This window comes from Toxotes jaculatrix, chromosome 7, assembly GCF_017976425.1.
Source record: "Toxotes jaculatrix isolate fToxJac2 chromosome 7, fToxJac2.pri, whole genome shotgun sequence".
In the NCBI taxonomy this organism is placed as follows: domain Eukaryota; kingdom Metazoa; phylum Chordata; class Actinopteri; family Toxotidae; genus Toxotes; species Toxotes jaculatrix.
Genome location: NC_054400.1, coordinates 23,920,940 through 23,938,193, shown reverse-complemented (window position 1 = coordinate 23,938,193; position 17,254 = coordinate 23,920,940). Strand labels below are relative to the sequence as shown.

General features: G+C 40.0%; 1 protein-coding gene across 1 annotated transcript; it reads right to left on the bottom strand.

The window, feature by feature from the left end:
- Positions 1 to 237: 237 nt before the first annotated feature.
- cds2 (CDP-diacylglycerol synthase (phosphatidate cytidylyltransferase) 2) lies at positions 238 to 15,801 on the bottom strand. Its single transcript, XM_041042224.1, has 13 exons — positions 15,584 to 15,801; positions 10,512 to 10,654; positions 9,642 to 9,738; positions 9,079 to 9,176; positions 8,291 to 8,430; positions 7,327 to 7,385; positions 6,504 to 6,586; positions 6,118 to 6,205; positions 5,782 to 5,850; positions 5,373 to 5,525; positions 4,804 to 4,923; positions 4,351 to 4,454; positions 238 to 3,961 (listed from the first exon to the last, which is right to left on the bottom strand). The coding sequence occupies exons 1-13, from the start codon at positions 15,653 to 15,655 to the stop codon at positions 3,826 to 3,828; spliced, it is 1,362 nt and encodes a 453-aa protein (XP_040898158.1). The 5' UTR covers positions 15,656 to 15,801; the 3' UTR covers positions 238 to 3,825.
- Positions 15,802 to 17,254: the final 1,453 nt, after the last annotated feature.

Sequence of the window (17,254 nt, the reverse complement as noted above, 5' to 3'; positions counted from 1 at the left end):
GACCACACTGATTTTCCATCTTTAAAGAAATAAAACCCCTATTAGAAAGTGGGTCAGTAAGTATAAAGAAACCAACTGCATATCTATTTCAAAATGGGGAAGAAGACCAAGAGGGAAGAAACCAGTCACATACAGCAAACCACATGATTTTTTTTTCTATATATTTAATTTTCTCTCAACAAAGGCGAAGCACGTCAGCATCAAAGAGTACAACTTTGCTCTAGACAAATGTACAACTTAACACAAACCATTGCACAGATTAAGAATAATATACTAAAATCATACAGCTTTTTTTTTTTTTAAGAGAATCTATGACCACAAAATAAATTGTCCACAAAGGGGAGCCTACACAGTATGTGGGACAGTCACAACTCCCATACATTCCTCTTAGAGGGTCCTGGCTGGGCAGGATTCACAACAGCAAAGTGGCACTGTGTTGATTAAAAACGGCACAGAGGAGTTTCCTGGGTGCCATGAAACAAAAAAAAGCAACAGTGGTATGTTTATCCCTCATGTTCTGCCTCCATGTCAGCAAAGCTCAGCTTTAGGGGTACTGGAATGTATCGAACAGCAGTAACAAAGGGTCAAACCTTTCTGCTCAGATGCAGCATCAGTGTTACACTTAATATGCCAACCACATGAGCTCCAGCTCTCTCTAGTGGCCGTCTGTAACACCAGACAGGAAAATGGCAGTACAGAGCAACGGGGCAAAAACCTCAAAGATCAAACCACTGCAGAGGCGGGCGACGCCTAAGAAAAGTAAGATATCTGCGACTGCTGAGACACCAGTTCTCACATTACTTTCTGGAAACTTCCTGTCTACTCAAAAGGAGACGATGCAACACAGCGCTACAAGTATCCGCATTGCTTCAACTTGCACTTAGACACAGAAGTGGAGTCACAAAACAGCTACCAGGGAAGAGCCGAGAGAACATCCAGGTGCACTAACGTCACAGCAAGAAAAGACAGAGACAAAGTTCTTTTCTGCGCTCTCAATACACTTTCTTATATGGCAATAATAATACTTTAATTATTCCTCTAAACAAAAATACTAAAGAACACTCATCATATCTTAAATGTACAATATAGTAACTTTGAAAAGGTTTGATTTGCTTACAGTGAATAAAATAAATATTCTAAGATAGATCAAGTTAAGATTGGTTGGATTTCACACAGGTCAAACCAAAGACATGAATGGAATGACATCAATAAAAATATGAATGGAGTGACATCCAGATGCAAAGCCATGCTTCCCAAAATACCTAAGTCAGTTCTCATAAACTGAATGTAATGACACAAAAGCAAATTCTGATTTACAAAAGATTTGAGTCCTTTAAAATACATGGACAGAGGACAGAGTCTGATGAGAGGAAATTTAAGGTGTCAATTTCCAAAATTTGTGAAAAAGTGGTTTGCTGTACACAGATAACACCATGTTTTTAATGTTGTCTATGATCCCCATGCAGAGACACCTACTGACCTTCACATCCCTGCTACACTGACTACTGTGTGACTGTTCATATTGCTGTTTTGTCCTATAACACTGAATACAGAGACAGACCTCTGTCTGGGTCACATCAACAGCTACAGTACTTCACTCGACCTCCACAGAGTTCGTTTGGCTTCACTGACGAGGATAAATGAAATCTTTTACCTGACTGGACAGAAACAAAATGATGAATGTGCACAAATGGGATGAGGTGATTAGATGATTAATTATAATTAATTAATTAGGATGATTACAGTGTAATCTTTGTCTGACCAAAGTTGGACTCATATTACGCTGAATATACTTTAGTGTTTAGTCCCTATACATCCTCACTTCTCTGTAACAACCCAGGGACTCGAAATCAATGACTATTGGCAGATTTACTTGGCCACGGAACAATCTGAGCCTTTTTTAAATCTGCTGGACATTTTAATTACAAGCTTAGTTCAAATGGAGCCAATAGCTCAGTCTCAGTTTAAATAATAAGCAAAAAAAAAAGGATTAAAACATATTTATCGCAGACTAAAATAACAATAGTTTTAATGGAATATTCCTGCAATTTAGTACTGTACTTCCATAAAGTTGGGGAACTTGTAAGAGAGAGATTAAAAGACAAATTGTGCAGCAGAGGCCGAGATAACCTGACATTTAGTGGATACTACACTTCCCATGATGCATCTCAATAGGGTCTTTCATTTGACCCTCCACATAAATACCTACACTTCTGGAATTGCACACCACAGTTTGTAATATGGTCTGTCAGGTACAATTTGTCTCCAAGCTCAGTCCCAGACAACTCTGATGACAACACAATGACACTATCAGGGTTATTTTGTCTCTATAGAGCCACTGAGGACGTGTAGGAATCAGTGCAGTGCCCCAGTAACATCTGCCAAACAGAACTCTGGACTGTGAAAGCTTAAAAAACAGAAATGAACCCAGAAGTAAAGAAGCTTCAGCTTTTATATTTTACCACCAAATCAAACAAACCAGTGGCATAAATACCACTGGGAACAAACACTGCTGTGTGTACAGTGGCTGATTGTACTGCTAAACTCCAACTTAAACATCAGATGCATGAGAACACAACTGCTCACTTTATAGGAAACGTTTCACTCAAACAGGTCAAGTAGACCAGTGATAGTCACATATTCTGCTCTGAAGCCGTTAACATGGCGAGGTTACAACACACAGAGGCAGATAATGGCAGTGTAGAAACCATCACTGTGCCTTCACAGCAAAGTCACAAAATGAGTCCATACTGAACAATCCCACCACCTTTCTGAGCATGTGTAAAACCTACAACAGCTCCTTGTTACAGCTAAAAAGAAAAAATAATAAAACATGGCTGTAATTAATCTCTGAGATCCTTCCTACTTTTGCCATGAAATAGTAACCAGACGAAGGGAGATTGTGTCTAGATTGTGCTGGTGTCCATCGCACTCCTCGATCTCCTTTCATTCATTACAAAAGACCTTTTTTTTTTTTTTTAAATGGAGCTTCGCTAAACTGCTCCCTAACACACAAAACCACCAACAGCTGGGAATCATCCGACTCAGTGGCTGAATTCTGTGTCAGATTCAATCAAATACTTCAATGTCACTTTGTCGTTAGGCTTATATTTCTGATTGATAGCACATAATAATATGATGACAATGATTTGGCCAAGCATGAGAGGCTCTGAAATGTTGAATGGCAGCAAACTCAGGAAAAAAAAAAACAAACGCACATAAATGCACATGGCAGATGGCAAACGTGAATTCAGTCTGACTAAAACAGACACACACATACACACGACCTTAAGATATAATAGAACATACCAAATATAAAAACCATCTATGTATAAATAGAAACAATCACAACAAAGAAAATTAAAACTTAAGTTTTGGGGGAGGGTGCAGCTGGAGTAGCAATACAGTGAGTAACGGGTTTGAGAGCAGTGCATTAAAACAATACAAAAATGTACAATAAAATATTAACACACATTATTAGGTATATAGAGGATCTCCTGTATACAGGTAGAAATGTATAGCTGACCAACATTTTGTTCAACAGTGTGAATAGATACAAGTTGGCTATAATGGAAATGTGTAACAGTACAGTAACTCACTAACTCAACCTGAAAACACTGGTGTCAGAAACGATTCACAGACCGTATGAGCACAAACACACAACTCTCATACCCAAATAAAACGGAATGACCCAAGGCTGTAGTTTTTTGTGGTTTTCTTTGTTGTTGGGTTTTTTTCTTTCCCCTCACGTGTTCTCGTTCGCACAAAGCACTGCGAGTCTTCTAGATCTCCTTCAGGGCAAGCCGGTGTGGGTGCGGTACGGATTTAGGCGGCGGCCTCCTCCAACGCCGGCAGCAGGCCCTTCTCTGTCAGGTGAGCCTTCAGGGAGTTGAATATGTGCAGCTGCTGATCAGCACGGAGGGCAAGGAGCTGCTGGATCACCTTGCTGGGATTGGGACCCCTGAGAGAAGGCAGAGAGATAATCAAACACACATCCTCCATTCAAAATCAACTCAGCAGAACTGACCTTTTACTAAATCCCTCTTCCAAACAGTCAGTGTCCAGCCATAGCTAAGCAACTGTAACTGGGCATGGCAGGATTTCTCAGCATGCTGAAGCTGTGTACACAGAGATATAGTAAAACAAAAAAACTTAAGACCAAAAGAACAGTGGCTGGATTTAATGGAATTTATCTGTTCTAACGTAAGTTAACTAGCAAACTAGCTTACTACCTACAGTAGTAAAAACATCAAAAGCTGAGAGCTGGCACAGAAAGTTGAAATGTTTAGAGAGCACAAAAACAAAATCTGATGTAAATGTCTCCACAGCATACAGGCGCTGTGTGTTTACCTGATGAAGCTAGCAATGTAGACATTAACAAATGTGGCCATGAGGTATTGGCAGTCAAATCTGTCCATGATGCCACCGTGACCTGGGATAGTGTTGGCAAAATCCTGAAGGGACAAAGAACAGTACACATGCTTGGACAATGTGCTATGAAAGAGAGAAAAGTCATTAACTAATAAAATAAGTTAAATAAATACATGCATAAGGAATACTTATATAGAATGTTTTGTATGTGATCAAGCAGGATACACACTGTATTCTATGAGTATATGAGACTAAAAGTTGCCCTTTTTTTTTTTTTTTTCTTTTAACACAGGCAAGTGGCAACACCGAGGAGGCTATGCAAATCTGAACAGGAAAAGACTCAGACAGCAGTAGCAGACTGAAAGTTGAATGGCTCTGCTGAGTGGTTACTGTGAGTGTAAGTCATCTCATGACAGTGTCTTTTATCTCCACCTTAATCTTGAAGGCCCTCTTGAAGCCGCTGGCAAAGAAGCCACCAAAGGGCCCCACGATGGAGGCAAAGGAGGACAGAGCAATGCTGTGGATCTGGAATGGATAGAGGCGCACTGTGGTCTGTGGAGATACCAAGGAAAGGTTAAATTAAAACAGTCACACTCATCAGAGACCAGCAGCTGACAGCATTCATAAAGTGGGACTGTCTAACTTTTACCTCTTTCTAAATGTCATTCTTTTTTCAGTTCGGCATTTCTCAACAGGATTTGGTCATTTTATCATCTGTACGTGAGCTGAAACTACCAGTTACGTCCTGATATAAACAAAAACAGTTCTTTGCAACATGGATATGACGTTGTCTTTACTGGCAGTGAGTCTTCAGCTTCATACACTGTGTTTCCATCTATAACACACAACTTAACAGCTTCTCATTTTCCTACATGACAGCTCAACCAGACTCCACAGATACTCTATAAGGGAAATATCTTGGAGTGCTGATGTGCTATATATTCACATCAAACCAAAGAGGTGATGCCAAATTAATGAGGGAGACCGCTGATGAGTCTTACCCATCCAGTGGCAGACTCCAGGACACTGGGCAGGGCGTAGTCCTGGAGCTGGAAAAGGTCAGATGGCTCACAGTCCACCTGGAAACTGTTGGAGTCATTATTGAACTCCACTGGACACACAAAGTAGCGATAGCCGGCCATCACATAGGAGAGCTGCAAGGACAGCCAAGGTTCAGTTACTCTGCAGTCACATCACTCACAGCTACAGTGCTGACCTGCTGGACTGTACATGTCTAAGTCAGTGTATTAGTCATAGGGAGGAAGAATCAGCCTGTAAATATAAATCTACAATTAGATGTCAGACCACAAGGCTGTTTCCTGAGTGTGAATATTTAAGGACTTTAGAAACATGTGGTATGAGGGCCAGAGCACACGGTCAAGTTCTCTAAAAAGGCATGTGCAACCTTACCATGATGCCAAACACAATGGTGGAGAAGAATCCACCAATGAATCCCTCCCATGTCTTCTTAGGCGACAGCTGCAGAGGACACAGTCGAGGTGTGGACACCAAGTTAATATGTCACCATGTAACATGCAATATACTGTCTACAATATAAGTCAATACCCAGACCTTTCAACACTGATTATATTTGCCTAATAATACAGACTTGCCCTGGCACTACAGCCAAAGCTGCAGAGGAGCAATATCTTCAAATACTGGGTAGTAATTTACTACAAACGTGTGTGTTCTGTTGGTTTCCATTAAGGGGTTACAAAGCCAAAAATAATGATGACAGAAACCAACCTTGATGAGAGGGGTGCGGCCGAAAAAGAAACCAAACATGTAGGCCATAATGTCATTACAGATCACACAGGAAATTGGCACGATGAACCTATTTAGAAAAAAGAGAGTTCACATCAGAGTCATTATAAGACTGAATGAAAGTAGCTTTAATGAAACAAGACTTCAAGAAGAAACAAGACGTGTGGCGAGGCTGAAAAAGTAAAAATCATAATAGCCAACTATCTGTACATGTTCAAGACCCACAAATTAACATAAAATAATACATAACTGGATTTCAGCATAATTAGATTTTACTTCTGGAGTAGACTTTATCAGGGAAGAGCTGTATTTCCACTGACTTAGTTGAGCTATACAGCATTAAAGGAGATAAAGCACTGCTTATTTACCAGATCATCCCCTCAAACAGGTTGTGAATGATAAGGTGAGACTGAGTCACCACAATCAGCAGAGTCACATGGGTCCATCCAAACTGTGGAGACAATGAGATTAACAGGATATGTTTACACTGGGTTAAGTTTTAATTTGCTTTCAGTTCAAAATACAGAACACAGTACAGATCTTGATCACAACAGAACTTATTTAGAGTTGAATTCTGAATATCTCTTGACAGACTGGACGTAAAGTAACATCTTCTGAGACAAATGATTTCCTGGTAGTATATTTGATGTGAACTGACTCCACCCAAAGTTAACAATGAACAGTATCTGCACAGTGAAAGGTTTTGCCGGGACAAACTGTGATAGCAACAGCTAAAATGTGACAGATAATAGCTTTATTACATCCACAATGTGAGTGGAAAATGTGGGCAGAGCTAAGTGTCTGTCCCTCGACAGTAAGAACCAGCTGTACTAAGAACCAGCATCACCCTGCTTACAGACAGCGGAAGATTGTGAACAAACTAAGCTGTCAGGTGGGAACGTTTGTGTATGTGAAGCTGTAAAACTGTCTGTGCTCTGCAAAACCTCCACAGGATAAACAGTGAAGCAGCTACTGATACAAGAGCAAAGGCTGGTGAACAAAGACATTTTTCTTGGGTCTCCTCTAATGACAGACTGGCTTACCACAGCTGACTGAACACAGTTAACTGAGCGCCATGCATTTCTAATAGAGCCGTCACTGGTCCACTTCCCGGGGGCCTGTATTTTAGCTAGCCTCATCAATAACACAGTGGCCTTGAGGGTAGCCGTGCGGAGGCAGGGTGCTACTTACCATGTAGAACTGAAGGCGATAGTGTTTCTTCACCAAACTCAGCACAAACATGCAGAAACCTGCAACAATAGGAAAAAAAATAAAGTCCAAAATATCTAATAGGGACATATAATCAGGACTGTGGTGCCTGTATGAAGAAGAAAGAAGGAAATTAATTAATTCAGAATCCAGGTCATCTTTGGTCAAACTGACTAAATTTAGCTTGACCTACTTCAGTCAAAGCCCAGTGTTAATGTGCAGAGAGGAGCTCAGGGTTGCTGCAGCCATTTGCTTCATGCTGTATACATGACCGAGGTGAGGAGCATCTCAGAGGTTAAAACAGATGTAGTGAAGAGCCTGGGAAGATGGCCCCTTTAAACGTTTACCCTTTTCCAACATCTTAAAAATATGTCACAACAAACCACTGCAACTTTGAGCATTTCCTCTGGCACGTCAAGGTATGACAGCATTATCTTCACGTCGAAGACATGAGTAAAAGCCAGGCCATTCCGTTTCACCTTTAATTTAGAAGGCGGGAGGTACAGAGTCAGGGCGCTTCCTTCCTCACCACATCCTGTTTGCTATCAGCTAGCAGCTTTAGTGTAGTACCACTGAATTACTAACAGACAACCTGCAGCACAGGAAGTGGGACTTCTCCAGTGAGCACTGTGTCTGAAAAAACCCATTCTGAAGTATCTAATTTCACAAGGTACACTAATCAAGACCACAAATTTAACAAGTCTTTTGATATTCAATATTTGATGACTTTTTAAATACAATTAAATATATGAACAGCCACTTCCTATGTTCTCCTTAAGGTTAATGGTATCATTAGATAAAATATATAATTATATAATACATATAATATATATTAATATCACTGACTCCTTTAGACTAAGTCCATGTCCATCCTGTACACACACCAACATGAGGACAGATCTGTACAGGCTTTATTTTCAGCTCGAGTCTCTTCTAGTGTTTGTACCTGTGAGGTAGAGGGCAAAGGAGATGAAGCGGTGGTATTTGCTGAGGATGCGAAGCGGCTCCTCCCTTTGCACCAGTGTGAAGAAGTAATCTGTCACAGTCTCACCATAGAAAAAGTAGTTCACGCACAGCAGGAAGTACCTGTGGGGCAAAAGGTGGGGGCAAATGTAGACACCTGACAGCTTTATGACGCCAGATGAAGCTAGTCACACTCTGAATTCAACATGCCAGCAGGAAAAACCAGTAATGTGCTACACTTTGGTGCAAAGACACTTAACATTTTTAGCAGGGAATTAACGATGGAAAAGCTCTGATTTGAAATAATCTTGAAATTATTATGAGAACAAACTGCACTCACAGACAAAAGCAGAAAGAAGCCCAAACAGTTTCCCATTCCAAAGTACTAACTGTACATGGTGTTTTGCCTTTTTATCAGGTTTTTCAGGCACATGGCATGGTGAATGTCAGGACTCTATGGCTATCTATCAAACTACACCAGAAGCTTTCACAGCCTCAGACTGTGAAAACCTCTGCACTATACTGTACATCAAACAGCACTGATGAATCACAGTATTTGGCTGTTTTTGCTGATTGGCTTAATAATCTTTAATAATCTAATCTAATTAAAACAGGTCAGAAAACAAACCTTGCGAAGTCTGTAACAAAAATAAAACACGAGACAAAACAATAAGAAAGAAGCAAACAACGAAAATTTGCTGCATTCATGACACCTGTGTAAAATCTCTGTGATTGATTGTGTGTGTGCTGCATCTGTGTGTGTGTCCACACCAGCTCAACGTCCTGAACCAGGGCAGGTGGTAGGAGTGGTAGACACTGTAGCCGATGGTGATGATTTCATGGAAGCACTTGATCTGAACACAGAGGACCTGCACAGAGAGACACTGCGTCACCAGGGACAAAACTATTGGACGACAGAACTCTGTGTGTGTGTGTGTGTGTGTGTGTGTGTGTCTGCGTGTGAGAGTGTGTCTTTTGGCCTGCTGTCCTACTGACACAAAATGGCTGACAGGCCCATTTCGAGGAAATTCCCAGATGACAGGAGCAGCAATCCTGCACGTTATTAAAGTGCCAGGATCCCATTAATCCATGAGATTACATTTTTCATTTGTGTGCCAAAGTTCAACTACACAGAACGTGCTGCAGAGAGCAATTAACAACCTCAGTACATTTTACAGCTCACTGAGAAAATGAACTGTGCCTGGACATTGAATATAAATATATGAGACCATGGCTTAAACATTACAGCATAAACCAGGAATTTTGTTAACTGTTACACCTCTGAAGAGCTGTCCAAGCTTTTGCATCGCACCAAGAGTAATATTCATACTCACAATCATCATAAGCACCATGGGGCCCAGGTAGATGATGAAGAAGAAGAAGGAGATCATGGCTAATGTGAGGATGCCTCGTACCCACCAGTTCTTCCATCTGAAGGAAGCACACAAACACAAGAACAAAACACAGAGGGTAACAAATGAAAGCCAACACACAAAATGGAAAAGGTAGTCCAAACGAGTCAGCTGAGAAACCAGCCATGGGTGGTGAAAAATACTACATTTCTGACTGGCTGGCAGCTGTACATTAGAACCATAAAACAGAAAACACGTCTGTTTTTCATATATCACAACACCTCAATGTGCATCATCCCTTACATGTGTTGTGCTGATTCATTATGTGTACGGTGTAGAGTGACTTCTTTGTGTCACTGTGAATCTATTTTCCAGAACTGTAACTTTAAAAACAACAGTGTAATTGTGCCCATACACACACAGAGCAAGTCTGACATGATTAATATTTCTGCCAGGAACACACAATCATACGGTTCAGTGATTCAATTCTGCTGTTCAAACACAACGATGTGTGACGAGGGATTCCTCTGTATGAATCATGACACCTCCACATGTGGAGCAGTCCTGAGATCAGGTCCAGGAAAAACATGGGCTTCTTGTCTTGTTTAGGTTAGCAGCTCTGTGCAGAACATGTAGCGACTAACAGAACAGCTCAGAATACCAAACTCAGACTGGTCCCTTACATTATGACTGTCTGTCTTCCTGATGGCCATCATTTCTTCAGGGTAGGTTTACTGAACATGCTCAGTGCTCTGCTTTACAGTCATACAGTTAAACACATTGTAAATAAACAGCTTTCATTACTGCACACAAAACTCAGTAATATGGTTTTCTCTTCAACAGTAATCGCACCTTGAGGAGAGTCCAGACAGGGCCTTGTTTAGAACCTCAGGGGTGTCATCAGGAGGGACTGGCACCTCTGGGACCCCTGAGTCCGCCTTGGACTCGCTGTCTGACACCCCATCTTTTTCCACCTTCAGCTCACTGTCTGAACCCTGACACACAGACAGACAGAGGAGAGATAAGGCTTTGACATTCAGTAAAGATAAAATAGTAGTAAGTAGTAATAGTAAAAAAAAGTAGTAAAAAGAATCACAGGTACAACCACAAAATCACCAAAAACTCTCTCTTCATTTCAAACACATTTACATTTTAGTTTATTCCTTCCTAAATTCAGTATGAGAAGCTTTGAAACATTTTAACAATGAGTCTTTCTTGTATATTAACATGACATTTATTCCATCTAAGAATATGGCACATGACTGAATTAGCATTTCTCCAGCAGCATAGGACGTGTGCAGCTAAAGGAATGTAAATGAAGCTCTTCATTTCACAATGTAAATAGTCAAACTAGAAGTAAACACTATTTACATGATGAATGTCATGGGACTGCCTCAAACTATCATATGACACTATGTCTAGCTCAGTAGGCGGTTGGTATTTTTTGCCCTTTACAGCATAAACACACATCTTGCATCATTTCCCTCCAGCACGACAAAACTGTCACCTAATTTTCTGAGCTGAGTCCAGTAATGTCACTGTAGAAGTACAGATGAGATTGAATGCAGAAGGAAGCAGCCACCCAGGCCTACATGATTTCTACACAAATCTACATGCAATGTTAGTCAGAGGACATCAGTTCATCATTATGTGAGCAGTGATCTTACCTTACAATACAGTCTTACACTATGAGCATTTTATCAAAGTACTTTTGTCAATATTTCTGAAATGTAATAATCAGCTTTGCAAAGTTGTGTGAATACTATAGCTATCCCATGTTGAAATACTATAAATTAAAATGAAAAACATGCGGAGAGATAAGCACTTAACTTATAATACACTTATCCTGATATAACCAAACATAATAGATTGTTGAGACACTAGCATCTTGGCTACTCCACGGTGGATGTATCAGTCCTGGGGAGAAGGGCTAATCAGCCAAAATAAGTTAAAGCCTTTGGGAAATTGTAATAATGCAGCCCTTTCATAAACACCCTGTGTGCCACTTAATTCAAAATACATATATATTCTCTGTACTGTTAATTGATATGTATATGTAAACAAATACTGGCAAATACAGCCTCAGATTAGTGGTAGCAGAGGTGGACATACTGTATTAGGCAAACAGTGGCAGGACTGCCAGTGCAGGGTTGTGTGGGTGGCTACACACTGCGCCAAATCATCTCCATCCATATTGTTGATTTCTCAGAACCATCTGTTTACTGATGGCTGTCTGCTTAAATCACACTGCTCTCTGCCTCTCCATGGTAACAACAATCAAAGGACGCATGTCATCAGATTGTGGCAGCCACATACAGTTACAGCTCCTCTGGAGGAAACACAGAGGTCTCCTCGGGTCAGTCTGTTCTGTCAGTTCTCACTCCCCCGCTGACCTCTCTGCTGCTGGTGACCAAATTAGGCTCACAGCTCTCACCTCACATCCACACAGCAGATGGTCGGCTTGCTGTTCTGTGACGCCCACTCAGTCTCACACACAGGCTTTAACAGTTAGACAGTTATTTCCTGCAGCTGGACATTTTCTAAAATAATAACAATAACAATAAAGGTTTGTTACTTTTTGCATTAACAGCATGCCAGTTATTTTTGTTTCATTGTATTGTGATATCCTATGTTATTTTGAGCCCCTTTCCACATATTTACCTTCATTATGGTGGTAATAGCAAACATACAGGAAAGACTCAGCTGGAAACATTTACTTCACCTTATTTTGAAATTTATCACTTCCATTTCTTAAATAGATCACAGATGCATTACGTGGGGCTGTGATAGTGTAACCACCTCATCACTATGTATTTTAAGCATGTAAGCCTATGTTATGACAAATAATTAAAATGAGAACCACGGCACCATATTACATCATATTAAATGTAATGATTCACTCAGGTGATGAAGGTGCTTTTCAAATGATACACTAATATATTGTGGACAGTGGACATGTTTTACAGTATGATGATACAGAGTCATTTTCAAATTCTTTAAAACATGTACATGATCTGTAGTTACAGGAGAACCAGTAAAATTCACAATGTAAAAATATTTGTGTGAGGATTATTAAACACACCTGTCAGTTAGTTTGACAACATTAACGGATACTTTGACAGTGTTTTGCTGCCACCAGACAAATTCTTTATTTTCTTGCTATGGGAAACAAATCTTGTTTTGACAAGATCTCTTTCACATTATAACAAGGTGTTTTTCATGACATATTTTCTTGTAATTTCTAGATAAATTATTCTAATGTTAATGTGCTCTATGTTAATGTTGCTCTAATATCTTGTTATATCATGAAAATGTCTTATTATTGTGCCAAATCAGTGTGTTCATAAAAATAAAAACACAATGTCATCATAACATGAGAAATGTGTTCAGAGAAGTTTCTCATAATAAAAAAGAACCTGAGGAATACTCTGCTGCACAGGTACAGCTGGCTCTTTAGACATATAACTATATAAACTAGATATAAGATAAAAATGGAGGTTGAGAATCACATTTTCTCATGTACACCAGTCAGTGTGTGCCCACCTTTGTTAAGCACTGCCAAGAAAAACACTGATTCCCCAACTGGCTACCTCAACTCCCTGGATCAACTCAGCTAAAAGAACAAAAGTAAATGTACATTTTCTAACATTTAGAAGATTTAATTGACTTTCCTTCAAATCACATGAAAAAATAATTGTAAATAAACCAGTTAGCACTGTCAATAACTGTCAAAACCCACAAACTGAATGCAGAAGCACGCACATAAGAACAAACAGACTCATTCTCCGCCTGCTGGTTTCTATGGAGACAATATCCGTCATTCAGGATGCTTGAGTTAAAAATAGAGCCTCTTTCACATAAACACTCCGCCCCTTTCATGCTTTCTGGGAGACCAGTGGCAACCCTGAGTGTCTTTGTTTTGTTTATCTCCTGTTCATTAGAAAAGGCTAGATCTGAAAGCTGTGAAAGGATGAGCACAGTTACGCTCTAAGGCCCATCTTTACTGGGATTTTAAAGCCTTTAGACCAAAACACCTGAACCCAGAGGAGAGTGGGTCCTTCACAAACAAAGCAACAAAAGGAAAAGATGAGCTTTGTCATCCAAGGTTTTCAGCTGTCGTGCTGAGACCATCAGATGCAAATATTTTAGAGCAGCTGTTTTGAAATGTTTTGAATAGCTAAAGACCACACGTGTGTTCAGAGGGTCATTTACAGTGAGACTTCCCAGCATCAGCCTGAAAGGATAACGAAATGTCTTTAAACAGAACTGTACACAACCAGATGATGCTGTTGCAACTGCATTTGTGAGGCGTGTTTAACAGTTATGTAGTTTAATCAAAGTGTGACTCCAATTTATGTTAACCACCATAAAAAGCACCTCACCCAAACTAATGTCTTTATAAACCAATGTCATTTTCTTCAGAGCTTGCTTTTCAAAGCTCATCCTGATAAAAAAAATGTCACAGCAAGGCCAGAACAGATTTAAAAATCACCTTTTTTTTTCCCACCTTCTACTTGGTATAATCACTATGTCATGATAAGAGGACCCACTAGAACAGCTTGATGTCCTGCAATAGCAAACTTCATCTTGTGGATGATGCCGATATTGTGTGTAGTCCTCCCTCACCTCAAGCAATCCTTTTCTATTTCCTATCTGTCTGAATTTCCACATCACCTTGAGCAGCACTTGTTGTAATTAACTGATTGCATAACCTGGCAACCACTCTAGATTAGTACCACAAAAGCTTCAAACTTCAGTAAGTACCCTCTAATACACTTCTCTGAAACACACGACGATCAAGAGAAATTAAATAGGAAGGGGCACATTAAGAAAAAAGCACTAAGTGGGCTTCACTAGAAAATTAACCATTCCCCTCATAAGCCCAGCGCGGTTTGTTGTTGGTTTCAAGCTAATGCATCGACTACTTTTCCATCCACTTTGAGCATTTGTTCTCCAATTTTCTGTAATCGTGTCCTCTCGTCCTAGATAGATCCATCCCCACATCCATCAGACCACCACCTTTCCTGGCTACGACTATTTACTGGGAAACAACTCTGACATCCATGTTGACAACACAGATAATGCACGTATTTCCCTTCAGTTTCAATACAACGCGAGGCTATTTATGATAACTTGGTAGACAGCAGTATGCCTTGAAGCGATTGTTATTACTGTAGCTGTCAGACCATGCTAAGCTAACGCTGATACAGTGACAGGGACGATGCCTGTGAGCTCTGGCCGTTTACCACTCCTACAGTAAACAAGCTTCAACAGTTGACTTTAGCTAACGCTGCTGTAAAAACAAATAGCTGAAAGCAAAGACAGTCTTCGCCGGTTATTAGATATGGAGGGCTTCGCTTGAGGCTTTTCAACGCCTATGTAGCCCTGATGTGTTACCGTGTATGTGGCTAGATGCTAACGCCTAACCAATCATCGGTCAAATACTTCACAATTTACTGTTACTTTGCTTGGCAGAAAGTAAAGAAGCCGACTCAAATATAGCTTGAGACCTTTTTAGTATACAAGAAGAATCTATCTATAATTCGGCGTGTACCTGATAAAGAAAGCAGCGCTAAATGCAATAATATTTTTTTACTTTTGCATTTGGTTTGCCTGGTGTTTTCACGACCAACGCACACCCAGGAAGACCGTAAGTAGCAACAACCAATCAAGTCTAAAATTTCAGTAGTTTGGCGGATAATTTGTACAGTGCGCATAAGTGGACTGTAACATCGCGTAAATTATAGCTGTTATCCTGATAACTAACCGACCGTATCCAAAGAAAACATGTGAAAAGTCACGGATTTTAATAGATTTTGACAGCTAACGTTACACGAGCTACTAACATTAATGCAGTTCGGATAGCTGGCGGGCTAGCTACTGTTAGCATCACTTCCAAATGGCAGGACTGAGGCTAACGCTACCTTGTCCTCTGATGGCTGATGTTGTAACGCTGAGTCGGTGTCTCTGGCTCCACGGTGCCTTAGCTCTGTCATCTTAGCAGATCGTAGCGTACCGACAACAGCGAAGGTCCTGTGGCTCCGACACACAAACTTATTATATGGACTGACAGATCTTCTGCTACTATTCTAGCTAGATTTTGCACAGCAACACTTTTCCACTCGAAGAAACCAGAACGTGTCACTTACTCGGGACTAAGAGATTAAGACAACGTCCGGTTTTCAAAATAAAGTCGTTGATTACATTTACACATAACAGTGCTATCTAAAAATGGCTGTATGTAAAGTAAAATTCAGCACTATACACAACTAGAGGTATGCTCACCACAGTTTTTAAAAACAGCAAATTAGTGCAGTGAATTATCAACAGAGTGCTGGGCAAACTGGGGATTTGTATTTATCAAGTAGCCTAAAAAAAAAAAAGGATTGGAATGTTTTTGACTAATTTTAGAATTTTAGACAGTTACAGATTTCAAATTGATACTGAAATTGACATGAGAACTTTTAAGGTGTCATATCCCCACAAGAACCAACACTGGATGGACCAATACTGAAGTTAACTCTTCGGATGAGCAGCAGTAGCACATCTACCTCAACGGGGATGGTACAAATTCTTCAGTTCTTAACCTGAACTGAACGGATGTTCAAAAGTAAGTGTCAAAAAGAAATGACAGGAAAGGAAGAGATGGAGGACTACTGAACACTGTCACATCTCATTTTTAACACAAAATCCTTTTCATAAAACGAGGTGTAGTGCATAATGGATTTTCATCTTTGTCTCTAAAATACTGTTTTTCTGTTGGGGTCTTTGTTTGACGGCCTTTTCAAACACACCGAGACATAAATACCATTATCATACCAATTGCTGTGTAAGTTTGCAAGTTGCAAACGTGTGCTTTTATTTTTAAGGTGAAGTTGCCTCATGTTCAGTTGTATTCTGACTGACTTGACCTTGGTATCAGAGTCCTCTGATGTCATGGGAGGTGTGTGCTATGTTCAAGATAAATGCTGTGCAGTTGTGGGTGATCAAAAACAATACAGCATCAGACATAATTATGTGTAGCTTATTTGTTTTAGGCTCTGTAATGTGATAGAAATAATATATTAACTTCATCATTACAAAATATAACAGAGGTTAGGGTTGATGCTCAGGCTCTCAGTGAGCCTTCGTATTAGTCTATCAATTCTTAATTCTTACAGTCTCTAAAATAAAGCCTTTTGAAAGTTAAATTTTACTATCGCGCTTACTATTATATACACAATTTGTCACACATTATGCTATACACTGACTCACTCACTGACACTGTCAGTATGATGACAGAGTGAATGCAGTAAATGCAAGTGGATCACTTTTCCAAAAACATCAGCAGCTTTTATTACACGTTGTGAGTGTGTTTTTCATTAAAAACAAAAAAGAAAGAAATCTTAATATATCATCATAATGGAGACTGTTTTCAGTTAGTTAAATTTCCATAAAGACTAGAAGCCTTGATGGCAGTGGTTGTCTCCTGTTTTTATCAAGAGGTAATTTTTACCTTTAACACCAAGTGGCAGCAAAAGCTCACTATAATTTTGTGTGTGTGTGTGTGTGTGTGTGTGTGTGTGTGTGTGTGTGTGTGTGTGTGTGTGTGTGTG